Source organism: Siphateles boraxobius, unplaced genomic scaffold (genome assembly GCF_051911475.1).
Source record: "Siphateles boraxobius isolate OS27281-9 unplaced genomic scaffold, OSU_SipBor_1 9, whole genome shotgun sequence".
NCBI lineage: Eukaryota > Metazoa > Chordata > Actinopteri > Cypriniformes > Leuciscidae > Siphateles > Siphateles boraxobius.
In genome coordinates this window covers 33,615,142-33,631,290 of record NW_027509219.1, presented here as the reverse complement: position 1 = coordinate 33,631,290, position 16,149 = coordinate 33,615,142, and the positions used below count along the sequence as shown (strand labels likewise).

Here is a 16,149-nt window from a genome sequence, read left to right as displayed (position 1 = left end):
AGAAAATGCATGAAATGCAAGGTGCATTAGCGCGTATAGGATCGTGTCGTGTAAAAAAGGTGAGAAATAAGACCAACCTGAAGCCGCCGGAGATCAAATTTCTTCCAATATTGAAACATCGATCCCACATCGGCGGCCATCTTGAGCACAATATTCAAGAGCGGCTACAATAAATATATGGGCTGGATTCCCCCCGTTAAACAGCGTTGACGATTACACTCCACATGGAAAAAAAATGTTAGGAAAATAACAGTTGTGGAAAACTAGACGGGACGCGCAGCGCGCGAGAGCCGGTGGATGCGATATGAACAGAATATAGATGCATATAGATGCATTAGTGCAGCTCCCGGGATTGCACTTGATTTTGGGTTTGGTAAAGTTATCAATACTGACGTAACGGGTTGATCAATAACGTCTGGGAAGTGGAAGGAGAACAACGAGCAACCAATGCGCATCGCCAGATGTTTGATGCGTAAAACGGTGAAATCATTACATATCATTAATGAGCCCCTTATAATGAGATTTGCAACTTTAGGTCAATAATGCGTAATGCATGCTATAATTGCAATGAAAGCGTCGCATGAATAGAATAAACACTGAATGGATGAAAGCTTTTGTGTTTGGAGTGAATATTAATTTTTATAATGTCCTTGTGAATAATGAAGTGCTGAATAGTGTCATTTATGGCACGAAGATCAGCGTGATGAAATAGTGCTGTCGCTTATTAAAAACTCTTATGGGGCTTTTTAACTTATTTTTAGTAGATGATGTAAACTGCAAAAAAATAATCAAAACAAGTTAGATGTGGTAAATATTAGTAAAGCAGCATAAAATGCACAAGCTTGAACAAAAAGTGCAAGTTCTGTCTATGCAGTTAGTTTATGAGACAGAGATCCATGAAGCTGCAATGTGTGGAATTTCAATAAATACCAGGAATATTTGTTAGTGACTTATCTAGAACATTCAGATTTTTGTTAATGAGTTCAAATGCAAATGTGTTTTCTCTTACATTTGCTCTTCTGTGTGATTGAATACGGTTGAGTATAAAAAAATGCATTCCTGGACGGGAAAAAGCATAAATGTTATAGTGGGATTGTGCGATCAATGCATGATTTGAAATTCTGAATGGACAGTTCTGTTCAAACGTTAACACGAGCTCCCTCTTGTGGAACAGGGCCATGTAGCCCTAACAATAAGGACTATATTCTGACATAAATGTAGCACATTTTGTCCAAATCTCATCTTTATCATTATAATATTGGTGTAACAAAGACGAGCATCCAGAGCTAAGATATCCCCTAAAAATAATTCATCAGACCACACTGTGGCCTTTCCCTGTAATGAAGTTTCATTAACACATTTTGCATAATGACTATAACTCCTGTTCTTTTTTTTTCTTTTTCTGTTTTTTTTTTAACTGTAATTCCGTTTTTAAAAAAATTAAATAGCCAACCTTTTGGTAAACCTTGTTCATATGATTACAAAAAGTCTGAAAAGATGATTACAAAAAATCTGAAAGGCTCTGGATTACAGATATCAGTATAATAATGTCTTGAAATGAAACTGTTTAAGAGGTTAACTGCTCCGGTGGCTTGTGGACTGCGAGCAATTACTAGTGAGCACATCTGTCATTCTCTTTGCTATTAAAACCAAACGCAAGTCTATTTTTAAGTAGAAATGTATTTGCACTTTGTAAGCCACCTACGGGGAATATAAAAGGTGCTTATTAAAAGTTTCTGTTTTATTGCTTTTTATTTATTGCTTTAGGGGGGGGGGAAATAACTGCGTCGGTTTTATAAGAAAGGAATAATATATCTTGTTTTGATATGGCTCACTGTTAAATTTGAAATTTAAATCAGTTCTGATATACAAGCCTGATGCACCAACACTTATTACTTTTGTTCAAATCTAAATATGCGGACATTTTGAGGGTGCGAAGACTGTTAGATTATTGAGAACAGAACAGTGGGAGATTTTTACAAACCTTTGTAGGCAGCAGAGCAAGCTGTGAGGTTTTGTAAAATAAACAAATAAATAAATAAATATAAATAAAAATTCCTGTTTAGCCTAATATCTGAGACGAATAAATGGCAAAAATGAACATTAAAAAAACTGAACTCCAAAGGTATCTGAATAAAAAGGTGACAGAGCCATTGGCCATCTAATGAGTGCATTCGTGTGTTTGGATTGATGTTGTGTATGCAGTAGTGGCCTAGATACAAATGTTTGACTAAGCAATAATATAATTCCAGGAATATCGGTGAGAGCTGCTGAACTCTGATATATTGATCCACTCTGGAGTGCAAAAGGCCTTGAAACAGAAGCTTGGTGAGATTGCCACCAGGTGGCTGGAATGATTTAGCATGAGATTATGCATCTCCAATTTAGCATAATGCATCTCTTTACTGCTCACGACCGAAAAACTAAAAACTAGAAACTAGAAAGGTTTTAATGAGGACATATTATGCCCTTTTCAAAGTCTTGCTTTTGTTTTGGGGCTCTACTAGAATAGGTGTTCATGCTTGAATGTTCAAAATACACATTACATTTCATATACTGTATTTGACTGTTGCAGCTTCTCTCTTCCCAGGCAGCGTTTAAGTAAAAAAAAAAAATGTGTGGTGCATTGTGGTACTCTCTATCGCATACTTCCCCACTATATAGTAGGCAAAAAACAGTATGTGAAAAAACTATAGAAGTATGTCCGAATTCACAGAAAACTGCCTAATTCTTCAGGCAAGATTCTGAAGTGTGCATAAGATGGACACTTTACTATCCCATGAGGCCACAGGAGAGGTTTTATGAATGGCAGTGAAGCAACACAACTAACGATAGGTCACATGATAATGACAACATGGCGGATGTAGTGTTAAAAAAAACAGTCAAAGGTATTGACAATTTCTGCTGTGACGTTACAATCATGTGCGTTGTGGTCTATAAATCTGCCTGAAGTGTACATGTTGAGTAGACTTGCTCCCTCTGTCAATCGGGGGGGTTGAGGGTCTATCCAAATAATACATTTCCCTCGTCCATTTGGTCTTGTCGCACTTCAAAATGACGGTGGGGATTCCCCCGAGGTGAAGAGCTTTGGGGAGTTTGCGAGTGTATGTATAGAAGTGGAGTTAAACGCAGCCCCAGTCTGTCAGAAATGCTCTGTTTAGTTCCAGTCTCTATGAAGCCCCTCCTTCTGAAAAGCATAATGTGCTCTGATTGGTCAGCTGGATCAGTGTGTTATATTAGTCCACCGCTTCCAGTGAGTTTGGGGAAATGTCACACCCGACCACGTGTTTCAACACAATAGGGGTGTTCAACTTGAAGCGACACTGTGCGGACCGATCAGTGTATGACATCAAAGTACCGCAAGAGCGATTTGAGGGATGGTTCTGTATGCTTTCAAATATCTCTCATGGTACTTTGATGTCATAAACCAATCTGTCTGAACAGTGCCGCTTGGAGTCGAAGAGTGCATATTAATCAGCTCCCTATTCAGTAGTCAGGGCACTGATCACTGATCAGGGCGTCAGCCATTTTAAGGATGAAATCGTTCCAGGGCAGCGTTCCAGTCCAAAACTGTCATGCCCTTCACTCGCTAACTTCCCTCCGCCTCGTTCACTCGGACGTACGCATAGACAGTAAAAAAAATGGACACAGCGACCCCCTTGATTTCAACGGAGAAACGTGAAGCCATTAGAAGCACTCACTTCCTGATGGCTGAGCGACTGCGCAGGCTCAAACTGAGCTTGACGACGTAGATGTGACGTGAGCAACCTGTCTGGCAGTTGTAAATCTTCTAGTAGCTGTGCAAAAACAAATCTGAATCACCTAGTCTTGCAGAGACGGCGAGCGTGACCTGGAGCAACTTTTGGTAAGTATTCGGATTAATTATTTTGTCATTTTGACTTTATGCCTCTATGTCCCCCCGATTGCATCATAGACAGTAAAAGATTGCCTGCGAGCTTCTCCTCTTGTCTATACGGTAATTTCTCTACTGTGCGACAGAGTGTCGCGTGGTTATGATGCAATCGTTAGCCTATTTTTACAAAAACGGCTTCTACGGGGCCATAACGTAAGATACAAAGTAATGGAGCAATAAATAATGGGCAAAATAAGTCTTTGGAAACCTTAGATGTAAAGTTATTCGCCGTCAAAGTGACGCCAAAATGAATGGGAGTCAATGGAATGCTAAGAGCAGGTGAAGTTCTGCTACAATGGCGGCCCCCGTGAACCTTCAGTTTCCGGCTGATGGATTACCCCCTTGGATGTACGTCATTGCTTACGTTGCATAAGTGCCCACTACTGGGGGAACCTTTACAATAGGCTGAATTGGCAGTTAACGTGCAAAGCCCTTGATCACTTAGAATCCACTATGGGGTTGATTTATTATTTATTTTTTTCCTTTACGAAATTGTTTAATGCAGCATTCTATATGTATATACGTGTGTTTGAGTTGTTTACCATTTTTTTATTCTTAATTAATATATCATAGGGTTGTTTATGGAGGGGTAAATTAAACCCAATATTTGTTGAAGTCACAATCTTGTTGCATCGAGATATGGAGCTGCCTGAAGTGTACATATGAAGTAGACTCACTCCCTTGGTCAAAATCGAGGGAGCGAGGGTCTGTCCATATAGACTTCCCTCGTCCACTTCAAGAAGTGGAACACACTTCAAAATGGGATTCCCGCGAGGAGAAGTGCTTAGGGAAGTTCGCAAGTGCGTGCCTAAAACTGGACTGGAACGCAACCCAGTACGCACTCATAATGTCCTTTAAATAAATTATGTCAGAAAGATATAATTGCTGCTGTTGTTCATAAAAACCTATAGTGTGCAATGAGGACGTTGTCATGTCTCCAGAAATAGAGTCGTCAGTGTCCCAATGTGAAGTGAGCTAGGGTCCTTAGTGCCCTTACTAGTGCCTGAACTCGTGAACACGATATCCTGATAGGGAGCTGATAGAGACGCACCCGAAAACATCCACTAATAACTAACTCAACCAGGCCACACCCCTTTTATTCAGTGTATGCCTTGAGCGGGAATCATTTAAATGATGAATATTGTGACGTGTTCATTCCCGGAAGAAAACTCAAGACTACACTGGAGGAGTTTCAGTTCAGAAACAGGGACACTGATATAGGGAATGACTTGGTTCTTTACAGAACATTTTCATCCTTAAACAGCAACATAACACTCTAAAGAAAGTTGAAAATATATTTAAAAAAGCATTATGGTCCTTTTTTAAAGCTATTCTATGTAATTGTAAATGACCACATGATCATCTTTGGAAGGGTAAACAGTTTTGTCTGGTGTCAAAATGGTGTAGTAATCTACTTTTAGTGCACACTGCAGGGTTTCAGTGAGAAGTCAAGCAGAGGTCACCTTTCTTCCTCCTGACAACATCAACCAGACTAAACCTTCTTTTCTGCATGTTTTATTATTCGTGTTACACGACGTTAGTAGAACAGTTTGATAGTGGATGTGATTTTCTACACCTGTGGTTCCTCTGACTTCATACATCCACTAAAATCACCTAAAGACATCGAAACTTCCCTTTCTTCATCATTTAAGTTACTGACACTTGCACATCTAAATATCCAAAAGTTGAGCTACTAGCCTGCTTGTATCCTAAATAGTATGAAATTAACCTACAAAGACTAAGAAACTGTCTAACAGAGTAATGCCGCTGTCAATCACACATTCTATAGGTTTAGGAAAGTTCTAGCTGTTTTCCAACAACTGTCATCCATTCTGTGTGGAAGCCCATTGGCTGCTGGATTAAATCCCTTAAATCAGAATTCTTATAATAACTTCTGAAGTCTATTGGCAACCTGGTTAAGCCCCATGGAGGATGTATTTATAGACAGTCAGAGGTGGGGAATGGGCTTATATAAAATCAGCATTTGCACCCAGTCTGAAATCACTTGTGCTTTGTTTCCTGAATTCAAGGCTTACGATTATGGTGAGTTTGCTTTGCCATACACTTATTCATAATTTCTTCTGTCTTAGACGTGTAACTCACTATTCTCTTGATGCGTCCAAATGAAGATCTAATTTCTGTCTGTCTGTGTTTGAAACTAAAGTTTTAGTCTGACTCACCCACCGCCTCTGATGTTTCATTCAATTCACTTTCATCATAAATAAATGAAAAGTAAACTGTTTCTGTTCTCAAAGATAGATATAAATATTTTCATTACTCAAATCGAAAACAGGAGACATGTGTCTGATCTATCTATCGCAAAAATATTTAAACAATTCATTCGCTTTAGATCACAAATGAGATCTCTTTAATGTTTCAGTTGTTTCTTCTAGACATGAGATTAAAATGTGAGCAAATGGAGACTTCCTCTCAATGTTTTTCTCTTATGAAAAAGACCCAAATATCTCCTCTAAAGTTTCAGAAGAAATCTCAACAATGGCTGCAACTTTGACCAGGTTTTGCACAAATGTTATATATATATATATATATATATATATATATATATATATATATATATATATATATATACATAAAACTTCATGTAGTTTTATACTAATGTATTTTCAAAGGTTTTTGCGATAAACAGAATAAATCAATCCAGAGCAAAATATTACTATAAAAAAATTACGAATAGATTGTTAGGTTAGGGTTCGGATTAGTAGAATAAGTTGGCATATAGTTGCAAAGTGAATTATTGTTAGTATGTCTAAAGTGGACTATCGAAATATAAAGTGTAAACATTTACGTTTGGAAACATTACTATTTTTAATGTTTTAACATCTCTTAAGCTCATCAAGCCGGAATTATTTTGATCAAAAATACAGAAAAACAGTAATATTGTGAAATATTATTAAAATTTAAAATTATGGTTTTCTATTTGAGTATACTTTAAAATATAATTTATTTCTGTGATGCAAAGCTGCATTTTCAGCATTCCGAAACAAATATTAAGCATGAGCACAACTGTTTACAACATTTATAATAACTCAGTATCAAGAGTAAAATTTATTATCAAATCATCATATTAGAATGATTTCTAAAGGATCATGTGACACTGAAGACTGGAGTAATGATGCTGAAAATTCAGCTTTGATCACAGGAATAAATTACATTTTAAAGTATATTAAAACAGAAAACCATTCATTTAAACTAATAATATATCAATTTATTTATTGATATCAATTGATAATCAATTTTTGAGACAATTAGATGCATAAATGAAACATAAATAAGAGCTCTCTTGAGTTATGGACCTTTAAGGAATACTATTTATCTCTGGATTGATTTATGCTTTTATCACAAAAACCTTTGACAATAGTTCAGTATAAAACGACATGATGTTTCACGCTTCAGCTCTGACCTCGTGTACAGCACAACTGTTGAGATGTAATCCAGACAAGGCCAATGAGCAGCTGTCGGGCTGCGATGTCATCGAGCAGAAACGCATCTCACAATGTTATTTCCCAAACTCTGTGGCAGGAATGTAAATAGTTGCGATTAATCCCTGTCTTGGTGGGATTACCTATCAACAGGCTCAAAGATGAGGCTGTCAACAGTCAGCGCCAGTGTGTAATCCCACATCTGATCCACTGGCTGACTTCTCTCTCTCTCTCTCTCGGAGATAATTATACATCCAGCAGGGCACCAAACCTTGCCGTTCTCAAACTCACAGAGAGGAACACATCATTACTCAGATTTAGCTCTACCATTGCTCAGGAGAAGTTTCATTTTAACATCAACTCACCTAAAACTCCTTAAGAGAAATGGAAAGAGACACAAATCAGACACGCATTGACTGCTATAAAATGAATGTGAAAATCAGCTCAGTTCATTTGAGTTAGTAGCAAACAATGTTGAAAGGAGAAACAGCAGAGAAGTGGGAGACTCGATTTACACAGATTGCTGTCTAGGAGAAATAATTGTGATACTGAAGACAAACCCACTTTACTGGCATGATGAGACATACCGTTTGAAAGTTTGGGGTCTGTTTTTAGTCTCTTCTGCTCATTTATTTGTTCAAAAACATCGTACAAAAATTATATTGTGAAATATTATTACAATTTTAAATAAGTGTTTATATGTGAATATATTTTAAAATGTTATTTATGTGATCAAAGCAAACAAATACTGCATAATTACTTCAGAAATCATTCTAATATGCAGATTTACTGCTCTTATATTCAATGTTGAAAACAGTTGTGCTGCTTAATATTTTTTATAGAAATCATGATTTCGTTCAGGATTCTTAGAATAGAAAGTTCATAAGAACAGCATTTATTTGAAACAGAAATCTTTCGTAACTTATCGCCTTTATCACTTTTGATCAATTTAATGCATCCTTTCTGAATTAAAGTATTAATTTCTTTCCAAAATAAGAAAAGAACTGGGTCACACTTTAGATTAGGGTCCAATTCTCATTATCAACAAACTATTATCTATGACTTTTGCCCCAATAAACTCCTAATTACTGCTTATTAATAGTTAGTAAGGTAGTTGTTAAGTTTAGGTATTGGGGGATGTAGGACATGGTCATGCAGAATAAATCATTAATATATGCTTTATAAGTTCTAATAAACAGCCAATATACGAGTAATATGCATGCTAATAAGCCAGTTAATAGCGAGAATTGGACCCTGGACCTAAAGTGTTACCAAAAATGGTAGGGACCCCAAACTTTTGATTGGTAGAGATTCAGTGAAACAGGAAAAGGGATGTCAGTCAAGAAGGAAAGTCATTTCACTGGGTTTTTGAAGGAAGTTATTTAAAAAAAAAAAAGTGTTATTTCTCTTAGTGTGTACTTCTATTTAACCAGTCACTTCTGTGTAATATTGTTGCAGGCACCCAAAAAGGCAAAGAAGCGGGCAGAAGGAGCCAATTCAAATGTCTTCTCCATGTTTGAACAAGCACAGATCCAGGAGTTCAAAGAGGTACAAACCGAGTGCTCGTTTGACTCAGATTGATATGACAATTGTCTTTATCCCGACTCTTTCACTGTCATATTGAGCGGCGAGATTCCCGTATGTGACTTCAATATGTCAGTGTTCATCATCGCTAGTGAATAATTCAGAATGTGTCAGTAACGATTAGCACAGTGGAGTGATTTACACCCTGAACACACACACTCAAACCTGCTGTCAAGCCCACGAAATTTGCGTGGAAAATGCAGCAGGACAGACGTTCTCTCTGGTCTCAAAGCGGCTGTGAAAAGATCAGGACAAACAGGATAAGCATGACGCTGATCCGAGATGGCAGTGATGAAAACGTGCAGACAATCGCGACCAGTCTCTCTCTCTTTCAGTCTGTCTCTCTCGCACATATCACAAACAGACACAACGTAAAGCGGAATTACAGGACCTATAAATATATACAGTATGTTGCGAAACAAGATACATTACAAATAAAGCACCATGACAGGGGGTTTGGGGGGGATCTGACCTCTAATTAAAGAATTAGTTCACCAAAAATGTATTAAATGTTATTATTTTCTCCCCCTCACGTCATTCGAAACTTGTATCATATTTTTTCTGTGGAACACAAAATTGCAAATTTAAGAACCTTTCACGCTCCACAAAAAAACCCCATAAAATGATCCTTGAAATATCATAACAGTAATCCACATGATAGCTTTGCGTGAGAAACAGGAAGCTGTTTTTCATCTTTCTCCTCCACCAAAGCTCTGAAAACTTGTTCAGATTCAGAACTTTGTTGAGTTGCAATTCAATGTGATGCACAAGTTTCTTTTGCATTAGACAAAAAAATCTAAATATTGATAATAATTCAGATAGAGGTTTACAATGACATGATGGTGAGTAAATAATGTCAGGGTGTAAATAATGTCAATTTTTAGATGGAGTTACAGTAAAAAATTGTCAAAACAAGTTAATTAAAAAGTATATACAAAACTGTTTAATTTTACGCATTACATGAGAAACGTTTCAACATTTTTTTTCTTACATCTGCAAACAAATTTAAAGTTAAAGCAGAAGTTTGTCAAATTGTCAGACATGATCAATATTATGATATAAATCAACATTAAGAGGCACTATATGAGTACTAATTCACCAATGAGTTTGGTGGACAGATTTTTTTTGTACTTCTATTATTTGAGCTGCAGAAATTACACCCTTCACCTTTAATGAAATCAAAATAGACCATTCTTTTTTGTTTATGGAATATTATGTTTTTTGCTACAAATGATTTATCCGTGCACATCTTTTTTTTAATTCATGTGCCTTATAATCTTTAAACAAAATAACTATTACTCAAACAAAATAATCCCTCTTGCAGTCTCTTCTCTTCTCCCCTCTCCTCTCCTCTCCTCTCCCCTCTCCTCTCCCCTCTCCTCTCCCCTCTCCTCTTCCTCTCTCCTTCTCCTCTCCCTCTCCTCTCCTCTCTCTCTCTCCCCTCTCCTCTCCTCTCCCCTCTCCTCTCCCCTCTCCTCTCCTCTCCCCTCTCCTCTCCTCTCCTCTCTCCTCTCTCCCTCTCTCTCCTCTCTCCTCTCCCCTCTCCTCTCCCCTCCCCTCTCCTCTCCCTCTCCCCTCTCCCCTCTCCCTCTCCCCTCTCCTTTCCTCTCCTCTCCTCTCCCCTCTCCCCTCTCCCTCTCTCCTCTCCCCTCTCCTCTCCCCTCTCCTCTCCCCTCTCCTCTCTCCTCTCCCCTCTCCTCTCCTCTCCTCTCCCCTCTCCTCTCCTCTCCTCTCCTCTCTCTCCTCTCCTCTCCTCTCCTCTCCTCTCCCTCTCCCCTCTCCTCTCCCCTCTCCCCTCTCCCCTCTCCCTCTCCTCTCCTCTCTCCCCTCCTCTCCTCTCCTCTCCTCCCCTCTCCTCTCCTCTCCTCTCCCCTCTCCCCTCTCCTCTCCCCTCTCCTCTCCCCTGTCCTCTACTCTCCCCTCTCCCCTCCTCCTCCTCTCCTCTCCCTCTCCTCTCCCCTCTCCTCTCCCTCTCCTCTCCCCTCTCCCCTCTCCTCTCTCCTCTCCTCTCCTCTCCTCTCCCCTCTCCTCTCCTCTCCCCTCTCCTCTCCTCTCCTCTCCCCTCTCCTCTCCTCTCTCCTCTCCTCTCCTCTCCCCTCTCCTCTCCTCCTCTCCTCTCCCCTCCTCTCCCTCCCTCTCCTCTCCTCTCCCTCTCCTCTCCCTCCTCTCCTCTCCTCTCCCCTCTCCTCTCCTCTCCTCTCCCCTCTCCTCTCCTCTCCTCTCCCCTCTCCTCTCCTCTCTCCCCTCCTCTCCTCCCTCCCCTCCTCTCTCCTCTCCCCTCCTCTCCCCTCCTCTCCCCTCTCCTCTCCCCTCCTCTCTCCTCTCCTCTCCCCTCCTCTCCCCTCCTCTCTCCTCTCCCCTCCCTCCCCTCTCTCTCCCCTCCTCTCTCCTCTCCCCTCCTCTCCCTCCCTCCTCTCTCCTCTCCCCTCCTCTCCCCTCCCCTCCCCTCTCCCTCTCCTCTCCCCTCTCCTCTCCTCCTCCTCTCCCCTCCTCTCCTCTCCCCTCCTCTCCTCTCCTCTCCCCTCTCCCCTCCTCTCTCCTCTCCTCTCCCCTCCTCTCCTCTCCTCTCCCCTCCTCTCTCCTCTCCCCTCCTCTCCTGTCCCCTCCTCTCCCCTCCTCTCTCCTCCTCTCCTCTCCCCTCCTCTCTCCTCTCCTCTCCCCTCTCCCCCTCCTCCTCTCCTCTCCCCTCTCCCCTCTCCTCTCCCTCTCCCCTCCTCTCTCCTCTCCTCTCTCCCTCTCCCCTCCTCTCCTCTCCCTCTCCTCTCCCCTCCTCTCCCCTCTCCCCTCCTCTCTCCTCTCCTCTCCCCTCTCCCTCCTCTCCTCTCCTCTCCCCTCTCCCCTCCTCTCTCCTCTCCTCTCCTCTCCTCTCCTCTCTCCTCTCTCCTCTCCTCTCCTCTCCTCTCCTCTCCCTCCCCTCCCCTCCCCTCCTCTCTCCCCTCCCCTCTCCTCTCCCCTCCTCTCCTCTCCCCTCCTCTCTCCTCTCCCCTCCTCTCCTCTCCCCTCCTCTCTCCTCTCCCTCTCCCCTCTCCCCTCCTCTCCTCTCCTCTCCCCTCTCCCCTCCTCTCTCCTCTCCCCTCCCCTCTCCTCTCCTCTCCTCTCTCCTCTCCTCTCCCCTCTCCCCCTCCCCTCCTCTCTCCCCTCCCCTCTCCTCTCCCCTCCTCTCCTCTCCCCTCTCCCCTCCTCTCTCCTCTCCCCTCCTCTCCTCTCCCCTCCTCTCTCCTCTCCTCTCCTCTCCCCTCCTCTCCCCTCTCCCCTCTCCCCTCCTCTCTCCTCTCCTCTCCTCTCCTCTCCTCTCTCCTCTCCCCTCTCCCCTCCCCTCCCTCTCTCCCCTCCCCTCCTCTCTCCCCTCCCCTCTCCTCTCCCCTCCTCTCCTCTCCCCTCTCCTCTCCTCTCCCCTTCTCTCCTCTCCCCTCTCCCCTCTCCCCTCCTCTCCTCCTCCCCTCCTCTCCTCTCCCCTCCTCTCTCCTCTCCTCTCCCCTCTCCCCTCCTCTCTCCCCTCCCCTCTCCCCTCTCCCCTCCTCTCTCCCCTCCCCTCTCCTCTCCTCTCCTCTCCTCTCTCCTCTCCTCTCCCCTCCCCTCCTCTCTCCCCTCCCCTCCTCTCTCCCCTCCCCTCTCCTCTCCCTCCTCTCTCCTCTCCCCTCCTCTCTCCTCCTCTCCTCTCCCCTCCTCTCCTCTCTCCTCTCCTCTCCCCTCTCCTCCTCTCTCCCCTCCCCTCTCCTCTCCTCTCCTCTCCCCTCTCCTCCTCTCTCCCCTCCCCTCTCCTCTCCTCTCCTCTCTCCTCTCCCCTCCCCTCCCCTCCTCTCTCCCCTCCTCTCTCCTCTCCCCTCCTCTCCTCTCCCCTCCTCTCTCCTCTCCTCTCCTCTCCCCTCCTCTCTCCCCTCCCCTCTCCTCTCCTCTCCTCTCCTCTCTCCTCTCCCCTCCCCTCCCCTCCTCTCTCCCCTCCTCTCTCCTCTCCCCTCCTCTCCTCTCCCCTCCTCTCCCCTCTCCTCTCCTCTCCCCTCTCCTCTCCTCTCCTCTCCCCTCTCCCCTCCTCTCTCCTCTCCCCTCCTCTCCTCTCCTCTCCTCTCCCCTCCCCTCTCCTCTCCCCTCCTCTCCTCTCTCCCCTCCCCTCTCCTCTCCTCTCTCCCCTCCCCTCTCCTCAGGGCGGGGCAATCTGTCACTCACATGAAAACCACCAATAGCAAACCACAACCATCCAATCAATTCCCCACGTACCAACACAAGCCTCGCCCTACATTTGTTCTTGTTCCAGAAGCCGTTTCTATATACGTCACAATAGGGAAGAAAAGACTAACTCAACTTCTGTTTCATGTTGAATTTAACAAACAGAAGACAATATTCTGCATCCCACTCACTCTCTATATTCTCTCTCTTTCATCTGCCTCAGGCTTTCACAATCATGGACCAGAACAGAGACGGCTTTATCGACAAGAATGACCTGAGGGATACGTTTGCAGCTTTAGGTGTACTGTAATAATCTCTGCTATACGTCAGTGTCGTTCTGCATTGTTGGTTGAAGAGTGTCTCTGACAGCAGTTCTGACCTCTGACCTTTCTGCCTCCGCAGGCCGTCTGAACGTCAAACAAGAGGAGCTGGAACAGATGCTGAAGGAGGCTCCAGGACCCGTTAACTTCACCGTCTTCCTCACCATGTTCGGGGAGAAGCTAAAAGGTAATGGTAGGGTGAATTGTAAAAGCAGGGCTTGCTATATCTCTACCCATCTTTCTATATATCTATCTTTCTATCTATCTATCTATCTATCTATCTATCTATCTATCTATCTATCTATCTATCTATCTATCCATCTTTCTATATATCTATCTTTCTATCTATCTATCTATCTATCTATCTATCTATCTATCTATCTTCTATATATATATCTATCTTCTATCTATCTATCCATCTATCTTTCTATCTATCTATCTAAATATCTATCTATCCATCTATCTATCTATCTATCTATCTATCTATCTATCTATCTTTCTATCTATCTATCTATCTATCTATCTTCTATATATCTATCTATCTTCTATCTATCTATCCATCTATCTTTCTATCTATCTATCTAAATATCTATCTATCTATCTATCTATCTATCTATCTATCTATCTATCTATCTATCTATCTATCTATCTATCTTCTATCTATCTATATCTATCTATCTATCTTCTATCTATCTATCTATCTATCTATCTATCTATCTATCCATCTTTCTATATATCTATCTTTCTTTCTATCTATCTTCTATCTTTCTATCTATCTTCTATCTATCTATCTATCTATCTATCTATCTCTATCTCTCTATCTTCTATCTATCTATCTATCTATCTATCCGTTCAAAACTTTGATGTCAGAAAGATTTCTTTTAAGAAATCAATATTTTATTCAGCAAGGATGCATGACACTAGTCAAAAGTGACCGTAAAGAAATTAATAATGTTACAAAATATCCCTTTTTCCAGAAACATTTCTATTCATTAAACAATCCTGAAAAATCTATAATAGTTTCCATAAGAATATGAAGCAGCACAACTGTTTTCAACAATCAGAAAAGTTTCTTGATCAGCAAATCAGCATATTCGAATGATTTCTGAAGGATCATGTGACACTGAAGACTGGAGTAATGATGCTGAAAATTCAGCTTTGATCACAGGAATAAATTACATTTCGACATATATTCACATAGAAAACAGTTATTTTAAATTGTAATAATATTTCACAATATTACTGTTTCAACCACAAACATCACCATAGCATCACAACATTTTATTCAGAATATGTTTTAAATCTTACTGTGTAAATTGTATTTTATTTAAACAGACCTCAGGTTGTTTAGGAATAAGTCTACAAGTGGACAAGAAATCGTACAGGGATTTTCTTTCCTATTAAAGTCCTACAGAATCACGTGATCCTACTGAGAATCACAATGGCCCAATAAGGAACTATTATGTTCTGGAAGCTCTTCTATATGAAGATTCCCATGTCAGCTTCAAACTATGGTAGAGATTCCACTAGGAGTCATGTACAAAGTATGTCTTTTTGCATTCCTGGAGGATTTTAAGGACAGTCATCTCTCTCACCAGTTTTCCATTGCTCCCTTAAAACAACAAACAGGTGCCGATGCGGAGGAGACTATCCTGAACGCCTTTAAAGTGTTCGACCCCGAAGGAAAGGGGACTTTGAGGAAGGATTTGTGAGTACCATTTAAGCTACACATGCTCAAAACTCACTTATTTTCTGAATGTCATAATTCTTAGTTGTATTGCATTTTTTTATATATATATATCTGATTGTATTCTGCTGGGTGCCGCCCCATATACCTAATTTCTCATTTACTGTACTTACACTTTCATCTTGTTTTCTCTGCTGTCTTTGTCCAGTGTCTTTATTGTTGCTTGTTTATTGTAAAGCATCCTTGAGCCCTGGAAAGGTGCTATATAAATAAAACTTTTTATTATTATTATTATTATTATTAATACTATAAAAAGATTTCCCTCCTTCTCTGTAAATCCATTTCTCCAAAGATTCTGCTTTGTTGTGCAACTTTGTGACAAGCGACTGAATAGATGCTGTACATAAAAGACTGTTCAAACCCTGCAAGCATGTGTGAAGTGTTTGCCAGACGTAATTCGATTATTTCAAAAGGTTAAACCGAAGTTGGTCTCTCCTCACAGTTTGTCAGGGATGTTGACAACGCAAGCGGACAGATTTTCTCCAGAAGAGGTTTGACATCTTGAGATTATTTGTTTTGTGTCACACTTCAGCTCTCGGTGTCCTTAGCACCACTGTGAAATGTCACAATGACATTCGGTTACACTTTATTTTAAGGTGTCATTGTTACAGTGTCATTGAATATTTGAGTGCAGTGTAATTTTAATTAACTACATGTACTTACTATAGGGTTACGGTAGGATTAGGATTTGGTTGAGGGTTAATTGCATGTAATTAGGCATTATTTACTGTTATTACTATGGTAATTACATGTAACATATGTAACAAGGACACTGTAAAATAAAGTGTTACCTGACATTCGTATTATATACAAATCTGTCCATAGGTGTTCATCTATAGATTATGAACACAAATTGTGAATTTATAATATGTAAAAATACATGATAGTATTTTTGACCCACCTTTCCTCAGATGGAGCAGATGTTTAGTGCTTTTCCTCCAGACGCTGCAGGGAATCTGGACTACAAGAATCTGGTCTACA

The 16,149-nt window shown here is 41.4% G+C and overlaps 1 protein-coding gene across 3 annotated transcripts in view; it reads right to left on the bottom strand.

Annotated features, from left to right (window-relative positions):
- Positions 1-16,149, bottom strand: part of cux2b (cut-like homeobox 2b) — a 163,504-nt gene extending 147,355 nt beyond the window's left edge. For 2 of the 3 annotated variants that reach the window (XM_077223423.1, XM_077223424.1), the window contains exons 1-2: positions 16,070-16,149; positions 13,481-13,601 (exon numbers count right to left, since the gene is read on the bottom strand). In XM_077223423.1, coding sequence (XP_077079538.1) covers positions 13,481-13,588 — 108 coding nt within the window. In that variant the 5' untranslated portion in view covers positions 13,589-13,601; positions 16,070-16,149. Of the gene's footprint in view, positions 1-77; positions 158-13,480; positions 13,602-16,069 lie in introns of those variants that run through there. The other variant, XM_077223425.1, reaches the window with a different exon arrangement.